The sequence below is a fragment of the Culicoides brevitarsis genome, chromosome 1, assembly GCF_036172545.1.
Source record: "Culicoides brevitarsis isolate CSIRO-B50_1 chromosome 1, AGI_CSIRO_Cbre_v1, whole genome shotgun sequence".
Lineage (NCBI taxonomy): Eukaryota > Metazoa > Arthropoda > Insecta > Diptera > Ceratopogonidae > Culicoides > Culicoides brevitarsis.
In genome coordinates this window covers 42,117,544-42,143,827 of record NC_087085.1, presented here as the reverse complement: position 1 = coordinate 42,143,827, position 26,284 = coordinate 42,117,544, and the positions used below count along the sequence as shown (strand labels likewise).

Below are 26,284 nucleotides of genomic sequence, written 5' to 3'. Positions count from 1 at the left end.
AAGGTATAATAATCTCTTTAATGAGATTTTCATTTTATTATAAAGATTAAATAATCCATTTTCCCGTCTTTTTATAGATATTTTCAACAAGGAAAAATAGAACAACATTGATAATATCTGTCTTCGCCGTGTTGTTGAACACAGAGATGGTAAACACGATTACACGTTTATTTTTGTCCGTAAGCTGTGTGTGTTGAAAGCTGATATGCATAATATTTTTTCTTGCTTATGATAACCTTCCGTTAGAATTTTTCCACGAAGGAGACGAGATTTTGCACCCTTAAAAATACCACAGGTATTTTTTGCATAGATTCCCTTCACATAAAGGTAAAAACATACGCAAGTCGTAAAATTTTCTCACTTATTTGATTATTGCGCGAGATATGTCGCCGTGAGGCACGTATTATGAGTTATGAAGTATTTTTATGGGTTCTCAGTTAAAGACTCAAGTGTTTGCGTCTCGGGGCGGAATTTTGCGTTGAAGAAATCGTTGAGGCAGGGAAGGAGTTTCATTAACGCAGAACGATGAAAAATGCAAAAAAGAGGGTCGACTGCTCTCTTATCTTGCCTTTTTATCGTTCCCTTTCTGCATTCCATTACAATCGCAATTATTACGGAGAGCAGAATCGTAAATGCGACACCACTCTTTAATTACTTTAAACATACTTCCCTTTATTGTCGTCGTCGTCGTCGCCGTGGAGAATTTCTCAAAAGCTTAAAACGGGATAAGATCAAAGGAACGTACAAAACGAGATTGTGCATTCAATTTAATTAATTTGTTGTGTACATTATAAGATTTTTCTCTTATTTCCGTATCCCTCTCAATTTAAAAACTCACAAGTCACTTCTTTTGCAGAGGAGACAAGAACACTTGATGACTTTTTGTTTTTTCATTCTACCCTGAAAAACGAAAGGAGATGAATTTAAAGGAAAATTATGTTAAAAAGGTAAGATTTTTGAGTCAAAATTGAATTAAGACCTTAAAAAATTTTTGAATTGTTTTTCAGAAATAAATTTAATTAAATAAAAAAATTAATAAATTTAAAAAAATCGAAATTAAATTAAATATATTTTTTTTATTATTAATTTTAAAAAATAATTTTATTTAAAAAAATTTTCAAGCTTTAAAAAATTATTTAATTTAAAAATATAATTAAATTAAAAAAATTTAAATGATTATTTAAAAAAAAATAATTTTTTTAAATTCGATAATTTTTTAAAAATTTAATTACTACCTAATTTTATTAATTTTTAAATATAATTTTTAAAAAATTGTTTTAAAAAAATTAATTAAAATTTCTTTAAAAAATATTTTTGAAAATTTTAAAAATTATCTAAAAAATAAATTTATTAAAAATTTAAAAAAAAAAAAAAATTTTAAATTCAATTTTATTATTAATTTTAAAAAATTTTTTAAGCTTTAAATAATTATTTAATTTAATTAATTAAATTAAATTAAAAAATTCTAATGATTATTTAAAAAAAATAATTAAATATATTTATTTTAATTTTTTAAATTCGATAATTTTTTTAAAAAATTTTAAACTCAATAATTTTTTAAATTTAATTCTTTTTTACAGTTCTAAATATTTTTTAAAAATTATTTTAAATTAAATATTTTTTAAAATTTAATATTTTTTAAAATTTGTTTATAAGAAGAAAGTCACGTTTTTAAAAAAATAAATTTTAGAACGTTCAACTTTTTAACTAATTTTTAACGAAAAGTTTGATCTTTTTTTAAAAAAATTTAAAAATCTAATTAAAATTTTTTTTTACAATTTTTAGGAAAAAAGAAATTTGAAAACTAACCTCTCATCAATCCGCAAGGCAGTAATATTCTAACGTTTTTTTAAACAACTTTAGTCTATCTTGCGTGACATTTTCTGCTTGGATTTACTCACTCATTCATTCACTCTCCTAAAAGGCACAGCACAAAAAAAAACTTTCGTGTTTGTCTATGATGATCCTTTACCATCAACGTCAGTAAGTCTCCTCATGAAAAGGAGCTTTTCGAGCGGTTGACTGAAAAAAATGGCAAAAATCATGTCATCTTGACACGAGACGGTTCTTTAGCACGTAACTTGTGTTCTGCGAGCAGCAGCAATCTCAATAATGGAAGAAAAAATTTTACATCGTTTAAGCTTAAGGTGTGTTGTTGTTGTTTTTGTTGCATGTTTAACGGATAAAACAATGTGCATCGGCGACATTGATGTTGACGTTTATTGACGGAAATTTATTGAAAGCTGCGGTCTAGACAAGTTCGACTTCGAAAGTCAATGGACTTTGATCAAAAAAAGTACGTTCTCGGAGGTGTGTCTCGAAAGTTCACTAATTCTATTTTTTTTTTGAGTGAAAAGACAGCTTAGATAACGAAATAACAACACAATGAATGGTCATATTGATGCCTGCCTCGAAAAAAAATATTGTACGAGTCACGCAATATCTGCATTGTCTGTTTTTCCTTTTCCTTTTTTTCTATTTTTTAAGGACCCACTAACTACAGTACTCCAATAAATGGCGAATAAACAAAAATTCCGACGGAAATGAAAACTGGCTGTCAAAAAAGATCGAATAATTAAGATTGCGGCGCACTTTTGTGCCAAGAATAATTAAATATTTTTTTTTTCGCCCACAAAAAAATAATTTAATATTATAATGAAAATAGATTGAAAGACATTGAAGGGCTTAGCTTCCTTTGCGAGCGAAGAAACGCAATTGAAATGGAAAAAGAGCAAATTATTTTATGTAAAGCCATTAAATTAATTAGTCTCGTCATTTGTTATGAGTGTCACGTTTAAGTATTGTCTGCATTAAAAGTTACATTCGCCAAACGTAAAAACAAAGCAGAAGCAAACAAACAACGAAGGGGAGACAATCTAAACAATTTACTCTCACTATCACCTAGATTATGTTAATAAAATTACAAGTTGGATTTTTGTTTCTTTTTCGCCGTAAAAGCAAAACTACCACAAACAAATTGCAATTGTCAGAACTAATTTGATGGGTTTTTATCTAATATAAAATGGGCACGTGACTTAGCGAGAGAGGCAAATCCATGCAACGAGAATACTGGATGACCTTCCGCAATTAACGAGCAATAATGTTCAATTTGTGCGTTAACAACAAGTATTGCGGGATTTGCCGTTATTGCATATGTAAAGTTTAGTCAAAGCAGTGTAAAGGCTTTTTTATTGAAAAAATTAGATAAGCGCCTTTTTTAATAAGGAAGAATAAAAGTTTCTAAATTTGGCTGAAAAAGCAAGAAGGAGGTAAGAATTTTAAATTTTTAATGTTTTACTATTAGAATTTCTCAATTTCTCTTCAGATCAATAATTTTCAAATTTTTATATGAATTGTTTCAAAAATAAAAAAAATTTAAAATTAAATATTTAAAAAAAAAAATTAAAATTAAAAAATTTTAGAAATTTTAATTTGAAAATATAAAAAAGTTTAAATGAAAAATAAAAACTCTAAAAAAATTTTAAAAAAATTTTCAATAATTAATAAAATAAAAAAAAAATAATTTTTTAATTTTTTAAAAAACAAAAAATTTTAAAAAATTAATTAAAAAAAATATTTTTGCAATTAAAAAATTATAAAATAAAAAAATTAAAATAAATTTAAATTAAAAAAATTAATTAAAAAAAATAAATAAAAAAAATATTTTTGCAAAAAATTTAAAAATTTTTGATTGACAAATTTTGAAATTTTTATTTAATAATCCACATTTTGATGCGAATTTTTTAATTTATTGAAAAATAATTTTATTTTTAACTTCAATTTTTAATTTATTTTTTTAAAATTTATTTTAATTAATTTTTTTAAAATTATTTAATTTTTTAATTATTTTTTTTTAATATTTATTATTTTAAATATTATTAAAATTTTATTTTTTTAAAGAATTTTTTTCATTTTTGATACCATTTCCTTCGATTTCCTTAAAAATTTTAAAATATTTCGTGAAAAAATTAATTTTTAGTTTTTAATTTAATTTTAATTTAATTTTTTTTTTAATTTTAATTTAATTTTAATTTTAATTTTTTTTTTTTAATTAAATTAATTTTTAATTAATTTTTATTTTATTTTATTTTAATTTAATTAATTAATTTTTATTTACCAGACAGACAACCAACAAACAAAAAATCAAATTATTTCCTGTGAAATGCACTAAATAGGTGATAACATGCATTGTCGTGCCAAACAAATGCGGAAGTTAGAACTCAACTCCGAAGTGAAGTAAGTAAGTGATATATGTGAATTGATTTTAATGACATTGCGCCTTTTTTGTGTTCAACATGGATGTCTTTTTTTGCACGCACGAGATAAATGTGTTAATAAAAGGGACACCAAATGGGCACTGAACGTTCACAAGTCTGCATCTAACAAAGATTTATCGATCACTTGTTCCTGCCCTTTTAACAAAATGATTGGAAATTGGATTTTTTTTTGTTGCGTAGCCATAAAAGGGTCGCTTTGCAAATAAGTTCCGTGAGACAATGTAGAGGCGATTGTTTTCTTACAAAACAAGAGAAAAAAAAGCAAATTACATTAAAAAAAGATTTTTTTGCTGAGTCGCCATTCGTCTCTTATTCTCACCTTTAGTGATACAAAATCCAATGTTTGTTTAGGTTCCATTCTGCAATTTTGTATACGAAACATTCATCGAACATAATTTGATTAGGCGCAAATTAATATAGTTTCCCATTTGATTAGAACATCAAACAAACGAGTCATCGTCAGCGCTTGCTTGCTTGCCGAGGATTTTGTCCTCGTCATTGTTATGATTATAAACAAACGTGATGCTGTGTATCCATGAAAGAGTCCATCTCACCTCGCACGTACTCCGGATTGTCGGAGAAAAATAACAAAATCATTATTGTTCGTATTTACTGCCCGTTATTACTGCTATAATGTTGTTGTTTTGTCATCCTTGCCAATGCATTGTTGTTGAAAAAGGCAAATAATACTCGATAAATACAAAATGGAAATAAATAAACAGCTCGGGTTTTAATTGATTCCATATTGTTCCTCTCGACAACTATTTTTCCTGCTTATTTTAATAACTGAATTGAATCGAACTAAGCCATTAATATTGCTCGTAGAGGGGTGGCATATTCAATATATATGAATTATGTCGTGATAAGAGACGACGAGGACAATATAATGAAACAAAACTTCAATATTGTATAGTTTTCATATTATTGGCGATAAATTGCAAATAAGCCATTTTTCTCTCGCTCTCAGCATCTCACACAATGAAATTTCTATAGAAGAATTGTGAAATATGTTGACGTAAGTTATAATATTATTATGAATTGAATAGCTTTTTGCTAAATATTTCATGGAATTTAAGGCTTTAGATAATCCAAGCTCGTGGTTAATCCATGTGGTTAAGGGTTAGAAATGTGACCAATTTAATTCAATTTTCCATGAAAGGATCATTAAAACCAATAATCTATGCAATTTATCCCCATTTTCCTTTACTTTCGTGCAACTGGCTTTCCAAGTAGCTTTAAATTCATTCAAATTTTAGTACAAAACGATTTAACAGGATTTAACAGTCGTCAAAATTGCATACATTCAACATTAATAAAGTTTTTGTGTGAGTGAAATCTGAATAAAAAAAAAGAAATGGGAAAAAAAGAAGGAGCTGCTGACGTAGACGACGACGACGTCGTTTCTCCCCAAACGATAAGTATTAGTACAAAATGTTTCCCCCTCATATTTTTATGGGCTTTCAACACAATCGTTTCGCATTCAATGTTTATTGTGAGAAATTTGCGTTTCGCAGAATTAAAATTTTATCTTTAAAATTAAAATTTTTAAAATTTTATCAGGGCAAGGGTTCAAAAGTATTTTTAATGGGTAATTTTGAAAGGAATTTTGATATTGAAAAAATTTTTACTATAATGTCGTAAAAGTTTCAATTTAATTTTTTTGGAATTTAAATTAATATCGAGCTCTTAAGAATTTTTTTTCTGATCCCCAAATTAAGTTTAAATCAATTTTGATGAATTTGCATTTTCATTTCGTTTTAAATAATCAGTTGACTTATACAAAAATTTGACTTTTCAGATACTTCTAATTCTTTGGGCAAATAGATTATATTGATATTATTTTAATCAGAGACTTCTTCATACTTTTGAATTAAAGATACTCGTGCTTTTGAAATAAAGGAAAGTTCCACAGATACTGATGATTTGAGTCGGTTTACTTGATTGGCTTGTAACTTTCTTTATTAGTAGGTTTATATGCTTCTTTTTGCAGAATATGTTCCTCGTTTGAAGAGCTTTCTTCCATTGACTTAAAAGGTATTTTAACAGATGATCCTTGTTCTCATGTTCCTTTTGCCTTCTTCATGGTAGTCTTTCTTCATGGTTTAACTTGTAAAATAGGTTAACAGTAGTTTCTCGTTTTCCAAGTTCTTTTTTTTACAGTCTTAAAAATAAAATTTTAATAAATATTTTTAAATATGAATAATTTCTGAAAAAATATGTAAAATTTTTATCTCGCAAAAAAATATAAGTTGCGAAACTAAAATTCTTCCCAATGTACTTTCATACATAAACACTTGATGCAATATGCATATAAAAATATATTTTAGATTCGTTTTATACCAAATGATGCTATTTTACGGAGCAAATGCCGATACAAGACGATATTTACCTCTCCCCCATATGTTGTCTCCTAATGCAAATACAATTCTCTCGGCATGAAAAATTCCATTGGGGGCTTCTTGGGTAACCAAGGAAAGGTGTATTTGTTGGATTAAATACTTTGTAGATAAATGCGATTGGAGCGTGATTTTAAAAGATACCTTCACAAATTCCTTCTTTTGTAATATTTGGACAGAGTCTCTCTTCAAACAAAGTTCCATTAACAGACAATCAAAGCACCATATTGCTCCCCTTCAAATTGCCTCACATGTTGATGTAGCTCAAATATGTTACACGTATGTCTTTACAATGTTCCTTCAATAACACTAAAAAAAATATCCGATCAGTGTTTCTCAATTTTCTTGAATAATGTGCCATCAATGTGTGGTTTGTTTGCCAGTTTATCTTCTTATCGTAATCTCAGATATTATTATATGTATGAGACAAATAAATAAAATATATCTGTAATAAAATAAAATTCTCGGTTTTTTATATTTCATCGAAATTCCTTTCTTTCCTTCCTTCACGACGACGTGCGGCATATGCGTCTCGGCAGCAAGCACGTGCTCATGTAACAAAACAATTTAGTAGGAAAAAAAATTTTCTACTTATTGTGTTGCTGCTGCTGCTCATTGATACAAAACTTGGTAATATATACTTTTATTATATTTTTTCAGGAACGTCTTGAATCAGCATCATTTGACGACGACTACGATGGAATTCAGCAGCCATGTACCAGGGATAAAAAGATTTTTTTGGGATTTTGACGTGTGTGCGGTGTCTGTCTATCGCTTACTTGTCTTAGCACACTCGAAGGAACGCACAACAATCTGATTTGTGGGAATTGATTTTTCGTTTTTTTTTTTTCTTTTCTTTGCTTAACAACAACAATTCTTATTGCTTTTCGAGGGTTTGCCAGAAGAAATTTGTTGAGGCACGGATATTTGACAGGCTTCAAGTGTCGATGCTTGACGTTTAATAGGATGTAAATTGTTTGGCACAACGAATAATCTCGTAAATTGCAATTCAAGCCACATTGACGGGCTTCGAATTGATTTGTTCGAACAGTCAAATTCAATGATGCCTCGCAGCGATGCTATTTTTGTATTCAGGACCAAATGTAATTTCATTAAAGGTAAACAACAACGAAAAAGTCGTGACAATGGCAGAAAATGAACAATCCAACAAATCATTCCGGCTTAAAAATCATTAATTGTTATTTTTTGAATTGCTATTTTCGGAATAAAATTGAAAGAAAAAAAAAATAAGGGAAGCAATCGAAATAGGAAAAAAATAGAAAACAAATCAATCTTCAGTCAGTTTTGTTTGTTTGTTACTTTTTTTTTATTACATTCGTGCCGTTTCTTATTTCATTTCGATAAGTAGAGCAAAGTGTAAGAGGAGAAGTGCTTGCTTCATATTACATGACTTGTAATATAAAAATAAATAAACAAATTAAGTGATAAGGAATGGCGCGCATTACGAATGTTAATGAACTGCAAATGAGATACAGAATGGTGTTAAATTCGTTCTTTTCTTACTTTTATCATGCGTTTAATGTGAGATGTAGAACAAACAATGAAGTGTTTCTTGGAAAATTTTCCATGGCCTTGTTTCGAGTAACTTAATTAGCTTCGAAGAGCCTTGGGTTCGTTTAAAAGGATGTTAATTGGATGAAAAAGATGTCAAAGAACTTTTTGTGGACCAAACATTTTTTATAGAACTTAGATTTTTTCGAATTTCAGAAGAAAATTCATACGAAATTTGAAATGCTATAACTCAAATTCTGTTTGATGAATTTTTATGAGGTTTGTTCTAAATTATAGAATTTAGCTATCAGAAGGTTTTTGTGCTCATTAAACTGAAGAAAGTAAGTGAAAAGTCTTGAAAATTGAAAAATAAATGTTTGAAGTAAATTGCATACTTTTAGGAGCTCTTATTGCTTTCTTCAAATAGAAATTAATATTAAAAAAATAATTTCTATAAAAAAAGTAAAATTGACTATTTTTTTTTTGAATTATTTAAAAAAAATAAATTTACTGTGTTAAAAAAAATTTATTAAAAATTTTTAAAAAATTATATTTAAATATTTAAATTAAATTAAATGAAATTTTCTAAATTGAATAAAAATCGAATTTTTAAAAATTATTAATTATTGAAAAATTTTCAAAAAATTATTTTTTTAAAGAAAATTCAAAATTATCATTATGCACATTTTTTTTTAAATTTCAACACTAATAATGCATGATAATGAAAGCAAAGTTCTTATCTCCATCACATACTCTTAATTAATTAATTAAAAGCCAACTTTCTTATCATCATAACCATTCATTCATTACTCTTCGTTTATTTATTATCATGGAAAAAAATTATCACAGGAAGAACTCCGCACTCTCGACAGAACTTTTTTTTCTCGTCAAATAAATATTAAACAATGAAACACGCTACAAACTCCTCACGGCTATTTACGCTTGTTATTATAAAACAAAATACTTTCTTCATACATAAATATATTTATATTGAAAAAAATATGTTTTTTTTCGTTGGCTTGATGAAAATAGAGTGGAAATTCCTCGCATGATGTAAAACAAAAAAAAAACTGAAGCGAAAGAAGACGAAACTTGAGGAGACAACAAGAAAAAGTTTTGCCGTTGTTAATGTTATTATGACGAAAAAATAAAACTTTTAGGTTTTCCATTGTTTGATAGCTTGTATATTTTGTGTGTGAGAAGAAGCCGGCATGTATTTGTTTGCTAAATATTTGTCGTCTTTGCTAAAATATTCAAAGAACGTAGTTGTAATTAGTCGTTCTCGATTTCGGACAGTGCAACAAAAGGGGATATTTGTGAAAAATTCAGGGATGTAACTATTTTAAAATTTGAACAAAAAATTAAAAAAAAAAATTTTAAAAAAATTTTAATTTTTTTAAATTTTTTTTAAAAATAAAATCAATGAATTTTCTAAAAAAAATAATTAATAAAATTTGAATAAATAAATAAAATAATTTAATTTAAATAAATTTATTTTTTTTTGTGTAAAAAATTAATAAATTATTTTAATTAAATTTTTCAATAATTTATTATTTTTAATTAATTAAAAAATATATTTTTTAAATTTAATTATTTTTTAATTCAAAAATTTAATTTTTATTTTTTTAAATTTAAAATTTAAGTTTAATAATTTTAAATTATATATTTAAAATAATTAATTTTAATAATTTTTTATTTAATTTAATTTTTTTTAAATTAAAAATTAATTTTAATTAAATTTTAATATTTTTTTTAATTTTTAATTAATAAAATAAACAATAGTGGACCTTTAAATAAATCTAACAGATACATCTCTGATGAAACACGAGTTGAATTTTCTTCAAAAAATGTAAAAGAGAAACTGTTTGTCGGTAAAGGGGAAATTGACTCAAGTACGAAGATATCAAAATTTGTCATAAAAAGCATTATTAAACGATTTTAAATAAATAAAATTAATCATGCTTAGAACCTAATATTTCACAGATACGACAAGAGAAGTTTAACGAGACGAGAGAGCGAACATCTCGCCTCAAGGTACTTTCGAAATACTTTTCTAAAATACATGGGGATAGTTAGATTGTAATAAATAATGAATGTTGGAACTTTTTAAAGTATTTTCCCTTCCCTTCTATTCTGTTTTTCTTATTTTCTTTTTTCATGATGTTCAGTAGCATTAACATTTTCTTTACTTACTTTTTCTTGTTCTAGTCCGTTACTTCTTTCTTCTTCTTCTTTACAACTGAGAGACAGAATGAATATATTTGACGACGTTCAAAGTTCCTCCTTTACTCAAATATATTTACTTAAAACGAAACACAATAGCGAGGGAATCCAATAATTTTTATCAAGACGACAATTTAATGATTTACTGGCGTGTCTTTATGAGTAAAGTACTACTTATGTTGCGTTGTGTGCAAATAAATATACATATAACAATAGCACTCACGTTTAACATTAATAATAATAATTATGATCTGGAAGAAATTCCAGAGGAAAGTATTTCATTATTTTCTGCTTTTTTATTTTATTATTACTATTATGTTGTTCAACACCCGAGTTTTTACGTAATTTCTGCGTATTTCAGACTAACTTTTCCTCGCCGCATAATAATGATGATGACGTCTGGGTGAGTGTTGCTGATGATGGCACGAAACAGATCGTTCAAGTCAAAGAGAAATGCAATAAATCATAAGAAAATATGATAATTTCTTTTTTTTTAATTTTTTTTTTATAAATTCTATTTATTTTATTTTATTGTTGTGCTTCACTCGTGCGCTCCAACAATAGTTAGCAACATACAAAAATTGTGTGATTTCACTTTGAATTATTTATTACTTTTTTTTTCAATTATATCACGGAGGTGCACAAAGTAACTACTTAATCATAAAAAATTGCAAGAGTTTTTAATTTCCGTTGGTTTTTTCTTTGTTGATGCAAAAATTAAACAGTTTCAGTAAGAAGCGGTAAAATTATCGCAAATCAGGACAATTTTTATTTTTTTTTTTCAATTTATGCACTTATGTCCACACGCGTCGTTCCTTGTTGCTGTTACAATAATCATAATAATAAAACCGAATTGTCAACAATACAATAAAGGATAATAAAACGCATGTCTGACAAAGCCAGCGGTTGAACGGCAACTGAATTCAAAACAAAACATTTTGCGCTCCGTGTTTTGTAATCGAATGCGTTGCCCGTACCGACAGAGTATTTCTTGAATGAAGAGGAAGTAAAAATGCTGATACATTCACGATATACAGGCGAAACAAGTGCCGGCGTAGTAGCGAGTTTGTAGACTATGTAGAGTTGTAGTATGATGTAGGCAACTGTTGAACTATGAAGGTATCTATTGAGGAGTGTTGAAGAATTTGTTCAAGAGATAATTGTTAGTCTCTCTCTCTCTCGTTTTTGGAGAGACATGATACTGACTGATAAGCGGCGATGATGGGGAATGTTCATGGAGGATGGTAAGTTTTGATTTATTTAAATTTTTAACTAAAGATACTTTTTTAAAGATATGAGATTTGGATTCAAAAATTGATTTTAATGAACTCTTTGAAAAATTTCTTTCATTTTTCAAAATAAATATTCATTTTAGATGCCTTTTGTGGTTGCTTACTTAAGAATATTGATGACTAAAAGCTAAATTATTCAAATTATTTTTAATTTAACTTAAAGTAAAGTTCTATGTTCCTCAAAAAATGTGTTTTATCAATCAACTTCTTAAAAGTAATTATGTCGTCTGTCCTGATTTTTCTAAATTATTGTAACAGATGCATGCTATTAAAAAAATTTAGAACCTCAATTAGTTGGAGTAAAAAGGTTTGAGACGCCTGGTTTTAGACATATTTTCTTCTGCTGTAATAAATGCATCGGTTGTGTTGATCCATTCTCATCAAAAGCATCGTTAAGTAAATATCCTTGCAATTCCAAAATTGTATTATGAAGGCCCTTATAAAAATTTAAGCAGCATCATAAAATTTGTTTATGGGTATAATGTTATGTAAGATCTTGATGCTGTAGTTAGTACTGTAAATTCATTTCGCATTTGACTTCAAACTTTTTTAAGATCTCAAACTTCTGCTTATAGCCAAAATTCCATAAGAACATCAAATAACATGAAGAACTGAAAATTTTGTTAAATGTAAATTTTAATGAAAAAAAAAAAATTCAGAGATATGAAAATTCCTAAAAAAAATAAATTTAAAAAAAAATCTTTTAAAAATTAAAAAAAAATGTTTATAAATTCAACCTTACTTGAACTTTTCAAACCCCCTTTCATTTTAAAATTTACACAAGAGAGACAAGATATTCTCTCTGTCTCCCAATTTTTTCTGTAGCTCCATTCACTGTAGCTATACTACAAACAGCAATGACACTTCACGTGCGTTGTTTCCCTTTCACATGTACTACAAGCTGTTCACACACCGTAAAAGAAGACAATTCAAAAAAGAATATATTTAAATGCTCTTAAATCTCCGGGGATTAATGAAACACGTGAATTGTAAACGAAGGAGTCTCGTCGCTCTTTCGACATAACCATAGACGAACGTGTGCTGCGTTAGATGCAAAGCAGCAGTTAAATCGTTTCATTTACTCCATTATCGCGATGGTTGTTTGTTATTATTTAAAATAATAATAAAAAGAAATAAAATAAACGATTCACTTGATACACTTTAGTTGGTAGTAAATTGTACGGTACTGATTAACTGCAGTCTCGTGCTCAGCTTGGTTTATATCAACAGACGATAAAAAACGATTTTGCATGGAAATTTAGCACAGTAGATTTGTGTTAATGAGCTTTGATGAATTGTAAACGATCGTTGTGAGCTTTGATGTATTTTTTTGCCTTTTTTCATTGAAATTTTTGCAAAATAAAAATATGAAAAATATTTTTCAAATTCACGTTTTTTATAAAATTTTCAATTAAAATTTTTGAAAATTATTTTTTAATTAAATTTATTTATTTTTTAAATTCAATTAAATATATTTTTTTAAAATGCCGAAAATTGTTATTTTTGTGAATTTTTCAAATATTTTCCAAGGTCACATTTTTTCAATTTTTTATTTTTTTTAAATTAAATTTATTTTAATTTTTTTTAATTCAATATAAATTTTTTAAATTTAGAAGAAAATTTCAAATATATTTATATTTCAAAGGTCACATTTTAAAAATTTTTTAATTGAATTTTTTTAAAAATAATTTTTTAATTAAAATCATTTTAAATTTTTATAATTTTAATTAAAAATAATTTTTTAAAATTGAAAAAAAAATGAAAATTATTATTTAAAATTAAAAAAAAATAGAAAATTATTTTTTTTCGTAATTTTTTGTAAATTTCTTAAAATTACTAAAATTTTTAATTGAAAAAAAAAAAATCTGAAACATTTTTTCAAATTTCACTCCCCTTTTTCAAAGCTAAAAGTCACTTCAGAAGAAACAAAATGTTGCATGTTGCGTGCAAAATAAATATCAGAACCCAAATTTGCGTTAATCTAAACAAAAAACAATTTTGATTGAAAAAGTTTTACTTTTTCATTATATAATTGAAAATGTTCTACTTCGTTTAGGAAATTGAAGCCAATGTCGTTTTCCGTAATTTGTCTTTGTCGTTCAACGTCTCAAACATGAATGATCGTTTGTGATTAAATTTAACCCAATTTTTTCGCCAATATTCGCGAATCAGCTCGAAGTGAGTTCATTGACTTTTGCCAAAATAAAAAACTTATCTATGAAACGTCACGTTTCAACATGTAGGTACGATCACTCACACAATAGATTCGCAAAATGTTTGCACGTACAGGCCCTATAGACATACGAGCGCTTTGTGCGTATACTACATATTCCGTTACAATTTTCGCATGTAGTGATCGTGCGTATACGCACAAAATTTACATTTTTTTTCTAACTGTACTTGTGCGAATCGATTCCGTTTTGTTTGTAAATATAGATCGTTCGTTGACCCGCAATTGCGAAATTGTAAGGTTCTTAATTTTTTTTAAGAATTTTTTTTTCGCATGTATTGGTAGTAATTGTAGTAATTTTTGTTGAAGATCGCCCCTTTTTTTGTTCCTTGATCCAGCATCCAGTTTTGTTTCTTCAAAGAATAGTGAAGAAATAAAGGGATGTGAACAATTTTTACGGCAAAAAACGTGTTTAATGAATAACGAAAAGAATGAAGGGAACGAAGATGCAAGAAGGAATGAAGAAAATGTTCGTACAGGCGAATTTAAAATTTTTTTGCACATTCAGTAGTATCGACAACAGTTGAGCTGAGCTCAGTTTACTTGCGACCGAATGTGTTTTGTTCAACGACTATATAAGTTGAATGTGTATTTTTTATTTTGTTGGTGTGGTTCTGGATCGAGTCTGCTGATTCGCGAATTTTTTCGTCGTTGTAGTGTGTCGAAAGAGAGACGACGAGGAATTTCATGGCCTACTTAAATATCAGTGCAAAAATGTTTTTGCAAGTCGTGTATTTCGCCAACATGCCGCGTTTCTGGCGGATAGTAGTCATTTTTTCGCGAATTTGCACACTTTATCAAATGAAAACAACAAAGTGAAACCTTTGTTACGGTTTTTGAAGTCGACCTTGTCCAAAAGAGAATTGATCCGAAATGTTCCTCGGACGAGGTATATGTGAAAAACGACAAATTTCCATGTGATAACGTGCGATAAAACACATGGGAAGTTTGACATTTCGTAATGTGTGCGAAAAAAAAAGTCGTGTGTGAATGGAAGAAATAAAGCAAAATTGATAATGTGAGTGTTTCGAGTGCAATGGAAGATTTTTATTTTAAATGTTGAATTAAGAACGCAGTAGATTTTGTGTGTTTATGTTTGGTAATATGTACTTTTTCAATGTCAATGGCGAAATTTTTGTCGTGCGTTAATGATGCGCGTCGGTTTTTCTTTGTAGAAGAATTTTTAAGGAAATAAAACATATGGATTTTTTTATTGAATATTATATTGAGCTGCTAAAAATATTTTTTGTCATTTAAAAGTCATAAAATTTATATAACAAAAATAAAATAAAATTTTAAATTAATATTTTTTAAGAATTTTATTTTTTTTATTTTATTTTTTAATTTATTTAATTTTTAATAAAATAAATTAAAAAAAATAAATTATTAAATAAATTAATTAATAAATTTTAAAAAAATTTAATTAATTATAGAAAATTTAAATAAAAAATTAATAAATAATACAAAAATTTAAAAAAAATAAAATATTGGAAAATTATTAATAAAATTTATTCAATTTTACAAAAATTAATACTAAAAAAAAAAAAAAATTAAAATTTTCAAAATTAATTAAAAATAAAATAAAAACAAAAATTTATAATTTTTTGAATTAAAGAAAATTAAAAATTATTTTATTAAATTTACATAAATAAAAATAAAATTAAGCAATCATTTATATTTTTTTAAATTAAATAAAAATTAAATAATATTTTATTATTGCATAAAAAATTAATAAAAACTATTTAAATAAAAATATTTGATTAAAATTTGAAGAAAAAAAAATATTAAAATAATTTAATTTAAATTAATTAAAAAATCTCCAAAAATGGTCAAAAATCGCATTAAGAACTTTTCGCACGCAACAGTTAAGCAAATGAATCATCTTCAATAAAACGCAACATCATTGCAACTTAATTTATCATTTTCATTCAACTCATTATTTTTATCAATCACATTCGTCTCAAAACTTGTACAACCAACTTGGATCAAATATCAACATGATTTGAATGGAAACACATGAAAAATCTCATTCACATCCCATATCCATTCAATTCAACAAGTAAGTACCTCATTATTTGTCACAATGAACGATGTACGAGTAATTAAGACACCGTGACAAAAAATTATGACATTTACCATATCGATGCATTTTCATACGAATAAAATTAAATTTTCTGACATAAGTTGTCAAGAAAAATCGTAACGAATCAAAAAATAAAATGAGAAAATGTATAAAAATAGAATTTATCGGCATGGAAATCAATGTAAACATAAAAATTTTACGGCACAGAAGTCTCTCAAGTGCTCACGATACGAGATCTGTCGAAACATTAATGATGCTAATATAAAAGACTATCAAGCTTATTAACATTCGTGTGTGATATGAATGAGAGTTTGTCTCTTCAAGACTCAAAAAAACGTTAAATCAGAGTCGAATTGATGACATTCACACATGATGAATACAATTTCTGTGCGGAGATAGTAGAAGTACACAACAAAGTGTGTCGACAAATTTATCTCTTATCAAGTGCGATGATTATTTTTAGTAGTACCTTTGTGTGGGACTGCTCTGTGTATTATTTTAATCTGTCTATTTATTTATATGCATGCTCATTTAATAAATTGACGTGATATTTCGTTAATGTAAGACGTTTTGGATTGAATGAGATGAAAAGTCGTCATGGCAGCAAATTCACCTTAATAATGTTTAAGTTTCGAATCGACTTTAAGTCGATGTAGTTTTTGAGGCAAACGTCCCCTATCCAAAAGAGAATCTTTCTTATGATTCCTCGATGGGGGTGAAATTTGAAAAAAACTTTAAAAAATTTCTTTTAAATTATTTTAAATGAAATTTTTTGTCTTTAAGTTTTTTTTTCAATAGGAATAAGAAGAAAGTATGCAATCAACATCACATGCGCGCGCATATTGAAAACCGTTATTAGCTTGAATTAATGCATTTTTAATTAATTTCTTAAAAACTCAAATTAATTTCTAAATTTTTCTTTTTTTTTTGTTTCAGAAAAATCTTCAAAAAAATTTTTTTTTTGAAAATTTCTCAAAAAAAAAAAAAAAAAAAAAAAATTAAGGATGCTGGAAGCTGTGAGATTACCCCCATCAAGGAAAAAGCATTCTCTCTTGGAATGGGGCGTCACCAAAATTTCTCAAGTAATTTTCCTTCAATTATCACGGAAAATTACCCATTGCATTATAAGCAAGTCAAGAATTTCCTTCAACTCTAATTGATTGTAGTTGTATCTAATCCACGTAAAGTCCGTTGGCGAATGATGCGAGCGAAAACCCAAGGTTTGTCTGCCTGCCTTTTGGTGTCAGTTATCGTCGTCATATTATTATTTTTTTTTTCATCGTATCCATATCCGTATGTGCCGAGCAAAGTACCCCCAGTTGGTCCGTGTACAGCGCGAGACGAGCGAGCGAACGAGGTAGTAGTAGTCGACATCCAACGAGCATCCATGGTAAGTCGTATGCAAACAAAACACTAAAAACATCCACTCTATAAATTTTCCAAAACAGCATGAAAAAATAAAATAAAATTCTATTAGCCTAACAACGGCGACTTGAGCATGTATCAGCGCGCTCGACAGAGGCAAACAGACCGACAGAGAGTACAAACAATAAGACATAGACACTCACACACGAAAAAAAGGGTACAATTGTATCCATTTTAGTAGTTGATGAGCTACTTGTTGCTATTTATTTGCATTATTATTATTGGCCAGGTGCCATCAATATACACTCCAAACCGCACAAAATATCATACTAATAAGCAACTCGCTACAGACACACATATTCAAATTCCCAACAGACTTAATTCCATCATGCAAAACATAAATTGTGTACACGCCAAACATTGCAACCATTTAACTTAAGTGAATTCCTGTCCCTCTACTTCACAGAACTTCACAGACAAATACGGAGTCATACATTTCCGAATTTATTATTAAAAAGCTCGTGCACGGATGGAATGGATAGAGAAGTGACACGGATACTCGTCCCGTAATGTAATTTAATCCGCCTCAGATAGAATTCTATCCGATATAGATACAAAGTTTCCATAATATCGATACCTGAAGAGGAACAGACCAACATTGATAATAATTTCATATTGTAGAAAATGAACGTTTCGCACGATTACTTCATACAAGATATGAGAGACGTATGCGAGAATAATTTTCTATACGATCAACTGCCAAATTTTGTTTATCTTGAAGGAAGAATATATTGAACATATTTATGCATATTTTCAAAATTATTATCAAATTTTGTTTGTACTTGGTTCATCTACTAAAAGAAGCTTGCTTGATATCATCATTTATTTGGAGCAAAATCATTTAACGACTCAAAATTGAGAAGTGTACTGAAACAAACGATGCAAGAAGAAAGTTTTGTGATATAAACGAGAGAAAAAACGAAATTCAGAAAATTCGAAAACAAGTTGCCTTTTCCTTTATAAATAGAACATCGAAATTGATTTTTCTCCATTATTATTACTTATTTTATTTTAATATTTTAGATTCTGCAAATGTTCAACAAGTTCGTAAATCATTCAAAGATGTGTTACAATTTCATGATATCCTTTATCCCATATTCAAATTGAAATATTACTTGGCTTCTCGAAAAAACAGTAGAAGATATTGAATAACTCGAGAAGGTTGGCAAAGTTTCTCTATAGTACTTGACAAAAAAGGCGAAAGCTATTGAAAATCATCAGCAGGTTAGAAACCTTAAGTAAGAAGAAGTTACTTAAAAGCCAAAGTTACTAAATTATCGTCAAAGAGAACAATCTTATATATTGGAAAGAGTGATATGGTAAAACATCTTCAAAAATATCCAAAAGCAAAAGAAATATCAAAATGAATCAAAAATACAATTTTTAAATCTCGCTCCATGTCTCATTCGCGCGAAAGTTACTTTTTGCACAACACATACCTTTTTTCATCAAAAATGCTCCTCATATGAACGCACAGCTCGTTCGTATGTTAAGTGCATGTAAAACAGGCGAATGCTTTGAAAATTTTATTAAAAATATCGATTCTTCAAGACTTTTGTGTCGTCGTCGTCGACTTTGCACGAGGTAAAAAAATTTTCCTGTTTGTTTTTTTTTGCTACGTGAGCAGAATGTCATTTGATTTTTCCGTTTGATATTTTAAAATTTATAGATTTTTACACGGTTCAACCGTAACTCCCCAAAGAATTTTATTTTAATTTGTATGAAATTAACATTTAAACAACTAAATTTCAAGCCAATTTTAATATTTATTGCTCAATTTCCCACAAAACCAAACGATATTTGACCTACTTTCCGTTTGTGGTCCAGATAATTTGTATTTTTGGCTGCTATTCAAGTTGTGAGACAAACATTTGTACCGAAAACTATGAATGAGCATGGAGATGGCGTTCAAGTTCATTGCTACTCTTGTACGTTACGTTTTGTTAGGAACAAATTTTGCTCTTTTTTACGTTCATTCATATTATTATTTATTCATCAGTTATCAGTAGGTAGAGGGATAGTTGTGTGTAAATATTACCGTATGGCGAAAAATAAACATACAAATTTTTTTCTCTGTTGGAAAAATGCAATAAAATTTTTTTTTCGAATATCTCGCTAACAAAGTTTGTTTCAAAACTATACAAAAACCGACGTCTGGTATTTTGTAAAATTTTTTTATCAACTAATGGATATTACCATAAAGATATAATCAACTAATTGCACGTTAATTAATTTGATTCCCTATCAAGGAATTTCTTATTAATTCTCTGTGGATAGGGTGAGGGCAAAAAAAATCGGTAAATTCGATTTTAACGTTTAAACGTTAAGCATATTGTATGTAAGGAATATTTATAATTAGCTTGTTGCATCTAATCTTCAGATGTACTGGACCACGCTGTCCATTGTTTGCGAAATATTACATCAACACACTCTCATCACAAAGCAGATGATAATATTGATTCCAATCCACACAAAAAAAAATATTTAATTTTTTTGTCAGTCTATCTATTATCACAATACACAATCAAGTTGTTTTTCGAGTAGAAATACAGTCAGTAGCGAAAGAACGTAGAAATTTATTGCAACGAGCGATATAAATAAAAAAAAATAAAATAAAAATGTCTTGAATTATCATGAACCAGAAAGAAATTTATTTTTTTTATAGTCGTAGTAACGCTGCTTTGTTAATAAAATAATAAATAAAATGCTGTTGTTGTTGTTAAATTATTATGATGTTCGGAATGTTTTTCCTACACACAGAATGAATGATGTAGAATTCAACAGAAATTAACAGAAATTTATTTTTTTTATTGAAATAGTGTTTGTAAGTCCCCCCGTAGTTCTGTAGATTATAAATGCTAAACGTTACAAGTAAGTTAGTATGCCAAGTTAAAAGTGCGGCGATTATTATAGTTTGATCAATATTTATAATGATAATATTCGTTGAAGTGAGTGTCTCGCGTACTCAATGGAAGTCACTAATCGAGTAAAATGGAAGGTAATTCCGGGATATTTATTGCTGGAAAATTGTTTTGGTATCATAATGTAGGTGAATGGGGTGAAAAATATTGCCATGACATTAATTAACAAATCGAAGGATTTTCTTTGATTCGAATTTCATGGAATTTTTTTTTCAGTTTTTGTTGACAAGAAATTCTCGTAAAATCAAATAATCGTAAAAATAAATTTTGATTTCTTCTTCAGATAATTTTTTTTCTTTGAGTATGTGCTGTTTTGAGTGTTCAATTGATTTGAACGAATATTTGATGGATGATCATGAAATGTTTGAAGAGTCTTGAAGTTTTCATCAAAATTTTATAAAATCGCTTTTTGGAGATCAAACATTGAAAATTTTCAATTTTTGAGTTATTAGAAGAAAAAAAAATTTTTTTTTGATAAATTTTTTTGACATGATACATATTTTTAAAGTTTTTTTTGTTCGGGATTTAGAAAAAAAATGAAAAATAATTTTAAAGTTTTTTTAATTTTTTTTATTTCAAAAAAAAAAAAAATAAAAAATAATAATAAATAAATAAAAAATAAAAAACAAAATAAAATAATATAAAAAAATAAGACTTTAATAATTTAATTATTAAGAATTTTTAGAAAATTTTTAAATTAGAAAAAAAATTTCTAATTAAAAAATTTAAAGCTTTAAAAAAATTAATAATTAATTTTAAAAAAAATGAAAAAAAAAAATTAAGAGAAAATTTGTAAAAAAATAATTTATTTTATTTTAATTAATTTTTAATTGAAATTATTTTTTTTTATTTTTTTTATCTCTTATGAAGTTTTATATTTTTTTAAAAAATCATATTTTATTTTTATAAAATTATTTTATTTTTTAAATGATAAAAAAAAATAATTTTTCCTTTAAATTTTCATTAAAAGTGAAAAAAAATATTTTTCTATGGAATGAATTTTAAAAAAATCCATAGAAAATAAAAGTTATCGTTTGGAAACCAAAAATAAACAAATTAGAAAAAAACGAAAAGAAAATAATTAAAAATTTATGGATCATAAAGAACTTATCTTGGCGTTAATTGGTTCGTAAATCAGAACAAAACCTTTTCATTTCAGAAATTTTTCATTCAAAATTATTTTTGTTTACCATAATTTTTAATTTTTAAAGCGCATTATGTAAAAATGTAAAGAATTTTTTACGCATAAGCTATTCATCAATCCTCTTTGCGATGTAAATTTTTTATTTTCTTCTTAAAAAATTTTGCGTTATTGGGACTTTTCATACAAGATGCAGCAAAAATTTTTTTTTCTCTATAAAAAAAATCCGGAAATTAAAAAATAATTTAAATTTTCTGCATACCTCACTGGGTCAAGTAAAAATCAATTTTTTTTTGCAAACTCATTTCTGGACAGCATCATTTTCAAGTGAATGTGCTTAGAAATAATAAACAAGAGAGAGCGAGCAAGACTTGAATGAGCTGTTGTCTGTATCTGACGCATGTTGGCAAAATGTTTGCAGATTGTAGGAAAAGTTTTTTTTCCATTCAAAAGAAGAGAAACACAAAAAATGAAGCCTTTCCTTTTGCCATATCATTCAAAGCAGACAAGTCAGTTGCTTTTCAATCGTGATGGAAATCATATCTGCTCTTCCTGTGATTGGTCGAGCATTTGTAATCAACTGTTTTCTGTTGTTTCTGCTGACGGGACTGACTTTTGGATGCATGAGCAAAAGTGTTCAAGAAAGTAAGTTTATTTTATGTAAAAGTTTGAATTTTCTAACAATTTTATTTTTTTTAAAAGGAATTGTTGATTATGAATATTGCTACGAATGTGATGAATCACGAAAAATTCCAGCGGTAGATGATGAAGTTAGTTATGTATGCAGCTCAATTGTCGAATATGATCGTGAGTAATTCATTAATTACGTTAATTTTGACAAAAATTTAAATTAAAATCTAATTTTTTGATAAACTTTGGCACTAATTTATCTAAAAATTAATTAAAAAAATAGTTTTTTTTTAATTATTAATTTTTCACGAATTAAAAACTAAAATTTTAAATATTTTTCATAAAATAATTCAAATAATTTTTTTTTCTGATATAAAAAAATTAAAAATTATAATTTTTTTAAAAAAAATAAAAATAAATTATATTTTAAAATAAAAATAAATAAATAAAAATAAAAAATAAATAAATTAAAATAATATTTTTAAATTTTTTTGTGAACTATTTTTTACAAAATTTATATTGAACTTCATTTTTTAAAATTAATTTTTCTTTTTTAATTTAATTTTAAAAATTATTTAAATTAAATTTATTTTAGCTTTTATTATTTAAACATTTTTTTCATTTTATATTTAATATAGTTTTTATTCACTTTCATTCATAAAAAATATTTTTTAAATTAAAAAAAAATTTAAGTTCATTTAAATTTCAAATTAAAATAAAAAATAATAAAAAAAGTTTAATAAAATAAATTTCATTTTTCAAATTTTTAATTTAAACAAAAAAAAACTTTTTATTAAAAAATTAAAAGAAACAAAATAAAATTTTATTTTTTTTTTTTAATTTAATTTATTTAATTAATTTTTTTTTTATTATTTTTTTTTAATTAAAAAATTTAATTGAACGAAAAAATATTTATTTATTTTAAATTTTTTTTTTAATTTTTATAAATACAAAATTAATATTTTTTTTTTAGGAAATATCAACTTAAAATGTTATCGTTGCAAAAGTTTACAAGAAAACCCTTCCTCAGACCCTCCAAGTCCCAATTTCAAAATAATTTTCAACAACGGTAAGTCTCTTTCCATGCAAAATATTTCAAATATTCCAATTAATTCTAATTTATTTTTAGGTCTTGACACTGTTTTATCTCTCCAAAACTGCTCATCATCAATTAATTGCGATTTGTCTCAAAACGACGATGACTCCTACAACTTTTGCATCACCGCTTTTTGCAATTCCAAGTCCAAGATCGCCATCAACTACGCGAATAACTTTGTTTTAGTCTTTTGTTTGTATTGTTCCATTGAATTTATCAGAAAATAAATATATTCGAATGACTCAATTTGTCATTCGGCAAACCCAACTTGTAGAAAAAATGTTTAGACATAGATAAGTTATGCCTGAAAAATTGTATTTTTTTTTCGATAGAAGTAGTACGCGCGTTATAAGTCATCGTCGTCAGTTTAGCCGTATCTATAAAGTGCTATGGAATAATTTTATCTGATAAATATTGATAATTGTGAATTTTTCGTCGCGACAAATGACAGTTCGTCAGTTGTGTTTGGATCGCGTCAAAAAAATGTCACTTACTTTCGTGATTTCTGTGGTTTTGGTGCTAATTCCGCCCCGTTTTGCTCTCGAATGTCTAAAATGCGAAGAGCGTCGGGACCAAAATGGAACGCTAATCAGCGGGAATTGCGTGAATGACCTCACAAATGCGGAAATTGTGAATTGTTTGAACAAGTGCAGCATTTTTCACACAAATGATCGTAAGTTGGAATTTTCTTGAGACCCAAAAAAAGAGCATTTTTGAAGGAAAAATCCTTGCAGCAACACAAAACATGGAAATTCTCATAAGAGATTGCGCTGCAACGGAAAATCACTGCGAAAGACAAGCGGAGGCCTTGCAAACATCAAATAGTAGCATCGTAAAGTGTCACATTTGCGATTACGATTTATGTAACATTGCGATCAATAAGACGCGATACAAAACCTTAATTGTGACTGTGTTCCCCATGATTATCGCCTATGCCTTGAGTAGGAGTTAAAAGCTCTTTTTAATAGTTTTTTAATCGTAGTTTAAGTGTTGAACAAATTTTGTGATATTTAAAAATAAAAAAAAATTAAGTAAAAAAAAAATCTTATCAAAGGTTGTTACAAAACAAATATTGACAGGTATCGCGTGGTTGCGTTGTAACGATAACGATAACTTTTCAGTCATAATTTGCTTATCAACGAATATGTATCGACAATTTTTACAGTTATCAACTTGTATCGCCGCAGTCATTTTTTGGCTGATTCATTCGTCAGATGCGTTCATACAATGTTTCGAATGCAAAGAAGTGCGAAATCTCGATGGGACTTTGGTAAGCGGGAATTGTTCTTTGGAGGGAGGCGCGAGAATTATGACTCATTGTAATGGGAAGTGCGGAAAATATGTTTGGTTTAATCGTAAGTTGTGTTAAAATGCTATTGAAATTCGTGTCTCGTAAAAAATTAATTAATTTTTTTTTTGTTGATAAAAAATTTACTCAAACTAACTTTTGCGACTCAGCAAAAAAAATAATAAATAAATAAAGTAAAAATTTTAATTAATTAAAAAAAAATAAAATTATATTAAATTTCGTGCAAATTATCAGAAATTATAATAAAAATTTTGAAATTGTAAGAAAAAATTATTCAAAAATTTAAAAAAATTATTTTGAGAAAAAAAATTAAATTAAATTAAAATTAAGAATTTTTTTATTTAGATTCAAATATTATAAAAAAAATTAATTAATTTAATTTAATCTTAATTTAATTTTTTTTAAATTATATATAAAAATAAAAATTTTCAATTTTAGATTTTTTTTTTAAATCTTCAATTTTTTTTACATTTTAATATAATTTAATTTTAATTTGAATATTTAAAATAAAAATTTTCATCGAACATTTTGTTAATTTTTTAAATCTTAAAAAAAAATTATTTTTTTTTTCTTTTATGGTTTAAAATATTTTTTTTTAAATTTTTTTATCAAATTTTTCAACATTAAAAAAATATTATTAAATTTTTTTTTAGAAGAATAAATTAAAAAAAAATATTTAATAATTATTAATTTTATTTAATTTATTTTTTTTTATTTATTTTTGACAAAAATTTTTTTTTAGAACTTTAAACTTTTTTTTTAAATGTCGCAAATTTTTCTACTTATGAGACACGAATTTTTGTCAGTAAATTTCTATAAAACATCAAATTTCACTAAAAACATAAAAATTCCAGATGCCACAGACAATAAATTAGTCTTGGAATGCACTACAGAAGAAGATTACTGCATAAAACTTGAACAACAAAAGCCTCTCGGATACAATTTCGACTGTAAAGTATGCGATACTGATCTTTGCAACGAAAGTCGTCGCATTTTTCCCTCATTTTTTGTCTTTTTCATATCTTTAATCGCCTTTCTAATAAAATTTAAGCAATAAAAAATCATTACTCACCATATTGACGCGCCAGAATTTGCAATAAAGGAGGCAAGGCATTGTCTCTGCTCCATGTATTGCGAGGCCATGGCACTAATGAAGCACGACGTCTTCCATTTTCGCCGCTTTTTTCCGTGTTTTTGACATTTTTAGTTCGCTGTTGTTCCTTTTGCTGCTGTTGAAGGGAGTTTTTTCGATTGCGATGCGAATTTTCTCGACCGCCAAAGTAAAATTCGCATGTTGGCGACGAGGCATTCGTCATTGTTGCTGCAGATGGCGTCGATGGGATGCCAAAGGGATGACCAAAGTAAAACATACAAATTGGATTTGGACTCTGTAATTAAAGTAAATACGGTACAGAAATTGGAATTTAATTAAACAGTCGTTATTCAATTCGGGTTTTTCGGTGTGTGTGAGTTGAAAATTTACTCTGTGACAGGAAAATTGGTTAAATTTGCAATTTAAAGAATTAATTTTCAAAATTTTATTTTTTTTTGCATTTTTTAAAGGTAAATTTAAGACCTTAAAAGGTAAAATAAATTTTATTTAATTTTTTTTTTCAATATTCGAGTTTAAAAAATGTTAAAAAAAATCTAAAAAATGTTAATTTAGCACCTAAAGAGGTAAAAATAAAGTTTTTTGCTAAATAATTATTTTTTTTAATTTTTAATTGTTTTTACAATTATTTTATAATT

The 26,284-nt window shown here is 26.6% G+C and overlaps 3 protein-coding genes across 3 annotated transcripts in view; 2 read left to right on the top strand and 1 right to left on the bottom strand.

Annotated features, from left to right (window-relative positions):
- LOC134837858 (uncharacterized) overlaps positions 1 to 11,244 on the bottom strand; it is a 55,753-nt gene extending 44,509 nt beyond the window's left edge. The window contains exon 1 of the mRNA XM_063853250.1: positions 10,379 to 11,244. The gene's annotated coding sequence lies outside the window, so the exon portion shown is untranslated. The remainder of the gene's footprint in view (positions 1 to 10,378) is intronic.
- Positions 11,245 to 20,322: 9,078 nt separating this feature from the next.
- Positions 20,323 to 23,453, top strand: LOC134837855 (uncharacterized). Its single transcript, XM_063853247.1, has 4 exons — positions 20,323 to 20,436; positions 22,203 to 22,307; positions 23,104 to 23,199; positions 23,260 to 23,453. Exons 1-4 carry the CDS (start codon positions 20,430 to 20,432, stop codon positions 23,451 to 23,453), a joined length of 402 nt encoding a protein of 133 aa, XP_063709317.1. The 5' UTR covers positions 20,323 to 20,429.
- A 173-nt stretch (positions 23,454 to 23,626) lies between these two features.
- LOC134837518 (uncharacterized) lies at positions 23,627 to 26,046 on the top strand. Its single transcript, XM_063852901.1, has 3 exons — positions 23,627 to 23,899; positions 23,961 to 24,581; positions 25,390 to 26,046. Exons 1-2 carry the CDS (start codon positions 23,671 to 23,673, stop codon positions 24,176 to 24,178), a joined length of 447 nt encoding a protein of 148 aa, XP_063708971.1. The 5' UTR covers positions 23,627 to 23,670; the 3' UTR covers positions 24,179 to 24,581; positions 25,390 to 26,046.
- Positions 26,047 to 26,284: the final 238 nt, after the last annotated feature.